Genomic DNA, 6,227 nt, shown 5'->3' on the forward strand with positions numbered 1-6,227 from the left:
TTAGTAATATATGGTTTAATATAAGAGAATATATTAGAAGGTTTTTTGTATTATTATAATAATATTTCTTATTCAATTTTCTTTGGGATAAGAATTAGTAACTTGCGTTTTTCGAATATAATACTAAATAATCGCTTTTTGCCTTGCTAATAAATACTATCTTGCCACTATATCTTATTTCTTTGATTTCGCTTTATTAATTCGATCTCGAAGGGTTTCGTATGCAATTTCATGTTCTCTTGTACCTTTTCGAATAGATTTAGTCTTCTTGCTAGTATTGTAATCGAGATAATTATTATGGGCCATCTATAATTATATACTCTTAGAGAGCTTATTGGAATTATTTGCGAATTCAGTATAGTGATTTTTTTTCATAGGCATATTGAGGGGCTAAAAAAGCTTCAGAAAACAATTAATTTGGTAGTAAAATATTATGTGGGTATTGAATTATGATTTTTTGAAGGTAGCGATTTTGGGCGGTTGAGTAGTTTGGGCGGTTGGCCAGTAAACCCTTCTTCTATCTTTCGGAGCAGCCTTATCGAGAATTTCTTTCACCTCAAAGCTTTTCCCAGCTTGTACTGTAGCTTTTTACTCCACTCCTTCTGCGGCTCAATGCCAATCATTCCAGCAACCCCATGATCCGAAGCAGCTCCTCAGCTTGAGCCGAGGTAGCATGTTCTCGGTCGCCACGACAGTCGCCGCAGAACTCTGGACCTCGAGCCTCATCTTTCTGTCTTAGAGATCTCCCGTGCTGCGTATTTGGACCAATGATTGAACACAGGCCAAGGTCGCAATTCCCTTCGATTCATCGACGAAACCTTCTAGACTTTCTTCAGTCTGCTTCTTTGTCAGCCATGCAACCATTCGGGCGATGAGTTACTCGAGCTCTGGCCTTCGATAGGTCGAAATGGTCCAGCCAAATGGTTCCATCACAGCACTGAAATTGGGCAGAAATGCATTCAATTGCATTGAAGACCGGCCATAAGAATCCACACTTCATTCCTGCAATCGGCTTGCCAGCGATAATCAATCATTGTCAGAACTCTACCATTCTCAACTACAGTAGACAAATGGGTTTTGAGCTGAGCCTTATCGTGGAGCTAGGCTCATCCCATGTCCCAAGCTCCGCCTTCGCTTCTTCCCGTTCTGTCATGAGCTGCCCCACCACATCTCAGAGCTGCAATAAAGCAATACATAAACGCACCCTCCAGACCTCGTTAATATCTCCTGATCGAGAAGCCTCGGATCCTTCAGAAAGTCTCTATTCGTTAAAGTCATCGATAAGGCTTGGACAGGTGTGTTATTATCAATCTGTTCATCCTCGCTTTCCACGATTGGTGCGAGGTCGATACAAGGCGTTCCTTCTCTGCACCTTCGCAGAATACATGTGTTGTCTCTGGGCTATGTTTCAACGCCATGTTGCAGAGCCAACTCTTGTGACCCAGAAATAGCCAATCCGGCATGTCTCGCGTCCATCATTGGGGACAAGTCTTCCAGATCAAGCCCTTATCTGCGCCTAGTTGTGTATGGCCTGACGGCTTATTCCACAATGGTGACTTTTCGCTATTGCTTTTTCGGCCGTGAGGCTCTCTTGCCAGCGGAGGGATATTTGCTCCCACCCCACTTTCTTTCTATCTGTTAACGTTCGAAGTTTCTGCGTTATCTCATAGAAACGATGTATTTCAAGTTTCTTCTCACGATTGTGCTGCCGCTTGTGAGTGCTTTACCATGGGATGGGCCCCAGGTAACTGCAACAATAGAGCTTGGAAGCATTGAGCTCTTCAGACATGATCAAATCGGCATTGCAGTAAAGCCTGGTTGGAATCCAGCTCCGACAGCGAAGCCACGAGATCTCGAGAAACGTCTTTCAGCAGCTTTTAGTTCTTCAACTAGTGTCAATACCTGTGGCTTCTTGGGAGGATCTGTTGGTTCGTCCTCTGCATATCCCGGCGGTGTTGGTGGTTAACGTCGATAGCCTTCTCCGAAACATGCGATCCTGGGTATACGTGCGCCATAGCCACCGCTCAGAATGTTTGGGCTTGCTGCCAGACACCTTCAGCCTGTTACATCAAAACGTCTTGTGTCCCGCAGTCGGCGTTAGTGAGCTGTGCTGCCAATCCTGCATGTCAAGGAAACAGCTTTGTGGCGAAATGGTATGGAGCCATTACCTGCTGACAAAACTGATCAGAGTGCTGACGATTTCAGTGATACTTTCGACCCGTACTGCAACCAGCAAATCATCATTGGAGAAGGAAATCTGCCAGCAACCCTTTTCTACTGCGGCTCGGTCCCATCCATCGAGACGATATACGCCACCGCCACCGACGCAGGAACTTCAGCGTCGGCTGGTTCTTTCGTTTTTGTTAGCTTGACAATCGCATCAGTTTCCTTCTCTACGACTCCCACTCCTTCATCAAGCTCTTCACCGAGCCCAACGCTGGTGACATTCACATCCACATCCTCGAGCGCCCCACCCCCAACCCACACTTCAAAGCCCACACCAGTGGGAGCGATTGTAGGCGGCACAATTGGCGGAATAGCCGTACTGATCGCACTGGCATTTGGAGTCTTCTTCTTGCTGCGCAGCAAGAAGAAGCGCAACGCAGCACCAGCTGGTGATATGCAGCAAGCTCAATATCACCCTCAAACGGCACCTGATGCGGGACAAGGCGCTGCTGGGTATCCTTCTCCTCAACCGGGGAAAGACTATTATTCTGCGCAAAGCTCGCCTGTTTCGCCGTACTCTCCGCCGCAGAGTCCGCCTTTGGGAGCACCTGCGCCTCAGTACCAGCCAAATTATAATTACCATCAAGGGCCATCTGAGATTGAGGGGACCGCCGTACAACGATGATCGAAGGGGGCATCATTGCATGAGCCAGTAATTAAAGATGACTTTTACCGGTTGGTAGAATTTTGGTTGTCAGGTGCTGCATGAGCAACAGGTTTCATTGCGTTAGGGAATCAGTATAATCTTGCGCAGGCTTCGAAGTACTTAATTTGGTTGGACATATACGAGTCAGTTGAGAATGAATAGGACTAATGAATACTTGAACAGCATTCCCCAAAACATCTTTGCTGTTTCTCCGTTTACAAGCCAATTAATTATTCTGGTTCACTGTCCCTCCACTTCACAACAAATTCGCAGCCCTCTCCCTAAGCATATTCCCACTCATAATAAACAACGCCATCACCTGCCCCACGCCCGCCAAGAAGACCACACTCCTCAAATTCGCCATCCCCTCACTCGTATTATTGATATAAACAAAATTATACACTACTCTACTAATCAAATACCCTACACTCAGCGTATTCAGCTTCGCAGCAGGTAGACCGGCAAGGTGTCCAGCTAGAACAGCGGTGGCGAATAGAGCGAGGTTTTCGAATCCATTCGTTTGTACGGCTTCGGCGCGCAGGATGCGGGATTTGGTCTGCGTCGTGTTAGAGATGAAGAGAAAGGAGAGGGAGGGGAAAGGGTACGTCTTTAGAGATCGTTTGGTCTTTTTCTAGTGTCTGGGCGTAGGTTCGTGAAGAGCGGTTGTCGAAGAGTTTGGATTGCGTGGCTGCATAGAAGTGCGGTACGAAGGCGATTACCCATGCGGCGGGGATCTGGACGGTATTAGAGAGTGAAAAAGAGTGGTTGCAAAAGGAGATCTCACTGTATAGAGGGAGAAGTTGCGAGTCGTATCGAAGAGGGATGCCATTTGATCAGTGATATTGACGTTTCTTGATATGAAATCGGCGATTTTGGAGTATTTAGAGATTTTCGAAGCAGGGAATTAAAGAAGCTTTAAACTACATAATATTTCGATTATAATAGACGTCATTTCCTAGTATCAACTATGGAGTGTCTGTAACCTACTTGGGTTACCACGGTGGGCCGCTAGGCAGGTACCCGAAGCTAGGCATAATCGAATCTAAGTCATTACAGGAATACTCGCTAAAGAAAAGGGGCTGCTAGAACCCTTATTAAATGTGCCCTAACAGTAACAAAGGGCAGTCCGTTTAATATACTCTACGATCTTGGTAATCTGACTAATTAATTATTAAACGCGCTCGTGAGCTTGTTCAAATTTGACCAGCCCTACCGTATTATTGCCCTACTTCTTGTATCACCATGGAAGCGATGGCCGCGGGACGACCTTTGCCATGGGATCTGTAGTTCGATTCAAAATCACAATTAGCGCGCTGTCCAACTTCTGGTGCTTATTCAAACACGGACCGGGGAATGTCTATCAAATATGTTGGTACAATGGAGAGGGCGCTAACTATGCCTCTGCAACCGAAGATATAATATTGAGCGTCAGTTAGCATTTAGTTAACTGAAACAGAAACGATTCAAACGAAGTTGGATGAACATATATAAGACTCTTCTTATAGCATCTCCAAGACTCTAATTGCCTAGCTCTAGTTAGAGTCTTCCTAGCTCCCGTCGGTATATACTACTGGAATTTATTTATAATACTATTAATATTCTCTTTAATAATATCTATATCTTTTTGTTATAAAGGGCATACTATATTAAGCTTTAACTAGGGATATTAAGTCTCTTTAAAGTATGCTTTTCCTTTTACTCTCATATAGTAAACTTATTATATTAGTTAATATATCTAGTAAGAATTACTATGGGGTTATATAGTTACTACTAAGTAATATTAACTTTTATATCTATGGCCTTGGCTTAACTTAGAGGAATAATAGGGGACATTAATAGAAGAAGAGTAATAGAGGGTAACTGGACTTTATAAGCTAAAACTGCTTTATTAAGACTAGAGAGTAATAAATAACTCTATAAGGCCTGCTTTACTTATACGAGAAAAGGAAATTAGGGAAAATAATAGCTATAGTAATAGAAATAAGGCCCTCTATATTTGGCTGCCTTTTAATATTTGGCTGCCCCTAATAATACTCGCTTAGTTTTAGTATTTTGATTCCCTAAAAACAGTAATATAACTATCCCGAATCCGGGAGCTAAAATACTATTACCTTAATTCTAGAAGTAATTTTTAAAAAATAATTATAAATATAATAGTTTTTTTTTAAATTTTTATAATTTTTATAAATACTTTATTAAAAAATATAAACTAATTATTAATTCTTTTATTTTATTTAAATAAATTAGGTAATATTAAAAGGCTTTTAATTATTTATAAGAAATTATAGTTTTTGTTTTTATTTTATAATATTATAAATAATTATAAGCTCAATTTTTTAATTTTTTATATTTTCCTTTTCTAAAATTATATTATTAATAAAGCTTAATTATAATATATCTAATAAAGAAATACTTATTATATATAAAAAAAAAATTAAATTTTTTTTTTTAAAAAAAACTTTCAAATATTTCTTTTAATATTTCTTTTAATTATTATATTTTGAAATATTTTATAATAATTAGAAAGCTTTCTTTTAAATAAATTAAATAAACTAAGCTTTTATTTTAATATTATTTTAAGCTTATATATATATATATATTTAAAAAAGTTTAAAAAAAAATATTTATTATAAAAATAAAATAAATTTTTTTTTTTTATAAATTTAAATTTTTTTCTTAAGAAAAATTAATTCCAAAATTATTTGTAATTAATAATTAATAATAATACTTTATAAAATTAATTTATTAATTTAAAACTTGGCTTTAAAAACTAGACTTATATTAAAAACTGCTTAAAAAATAATTTCTTTAAAAAAATAATTTCTTTAAAAAAATAATTTCTTTAAAAAAATAATTTCTTTAAAAAAAGTATTTTTTTAAAGCTTTATTATTTAAAAAATATTATTATTAATTATTTATATATAAAAACATTAATTAATATTATAATAATTATTATATTTATAAGAAAATATATATATTAAAAAATAAGAAACTTAGCTTATTTCTTTTTAGTTCTTAATTACTTTTAATAATATATTATTATAAACTTTAAAAACTATTTAAAAAAAATATAATATAATATAATAATATTTCAAATTAATTATTTAATTTTTAAAGCAAATTTTATATAAGAATTAATATTAAACTTAAGTTTTTTATAATTAATTACTTTTAAATAAATAAAAATTATTAGCTAGTTTTTATTTATAATAAAAAAAAATATAAATTTTATATTTCTTTAAAAGAAAAGTCTAATAAAAATAAAGCTATAATATTAATAAACTAATTTTATGAGTTATAATAATTTACTTAAAGTTATATTAAAAAATTATTAAGATAATATATAATATAAGCT

The 6,227-nt window shown here is 36.8% G+C and overlaps 2 protein-coding genes across 2 annotated transcripts; one reads left to right on the forward strand and one right to left on the reverse strand.

Moving 5' to 3' along the window:
• Positions 1–1,606: 1,606 nt before the first annotated feature.
• K444DRAFT_196167 (uncharacterized protein) lies at positions 1,607–2,989 on the forward strand. The gene is made up of 3 exons (XM_024870975.1): positions 1,607–1,928; positions 1,976–2,153; positions 2,206–2,989. The coding sequence occupies exons 1-3, from the start codon at positions 1,676–1,678 to the stop codon at positions 2,849–2,851; spliced, it is 1,077 nt and encodes a 358-aa protein (XP_024729918.1). The 5' UTR covers positions 1,607–1,675; the 3' UTR covers positions 2,852–2,989.
• Positions 2,990–3,128: 139 nt separating this feature from the next.
• Positions 3,129–3,773, reverse strand: K444DRAFT_704596 (uncharacterized protein; the record flags this gene model as incomplete). The annotated part of the gene is made up of 3 exons (XM_024888088.1): positions 3,657–3,773; positions 3,478–3,606; positions 3,129–3,428 (listed from the first exon to the last, which is right to left on the reverse strand). The coding sequence occupies exons 1-3, from the start codon at positions 3,699–3,701 to the stop codon at positions 3,129–3,131; spliced, it is 474 nt and encodes a 157-aa protein (XP_024729919.1). The 5' UTR covers positions 3,702–3,773.
• Positions 3,774–6,227: the final 2,454 nt, after the last annotated feature.

The sequence above is a fragment of the Hyaloscypha bicolor genome, assembly GCF_002865645.1.
Source record: "Hyaloscypha bicolor E unplaced genomic scaffold K444scaffold_165, whole genome shotgun sequence".
Taxonomy (NCBI): Eukaryota; Fungi; Ascomycota; class Leotiomycetes; order Helotiales; family Hyaloscyphaceae; genus Hyaloscypha; species Hyaloscypha bicolor.

Excerpts from the sequence above, each read along its gene's own strand:
- K444DRAFT_196167 (XM_024870975.1), top strand. The coding sequence starts at position 1,676 with ATGTATTTCAAGTTTCTTCTCACGATTGTGCTGCCGCTTGTGAGTGCT. Across the intron at positions 1,929-1,975 it reads CTTCTTGGGAGGATCTGTTG|CCTTCTCCGAAACATGCGAT; the intron begins GTTCGTCCTCTG and ends TAACGTCGATAG. Across the intron at positions 2,154-2,205 it reads AACAGCTTTGTGGCGAAATG|TGATACTTTCGACCCGTACT; the intron begins GTATGGAGCCAT and ends TGACGATTTCAG.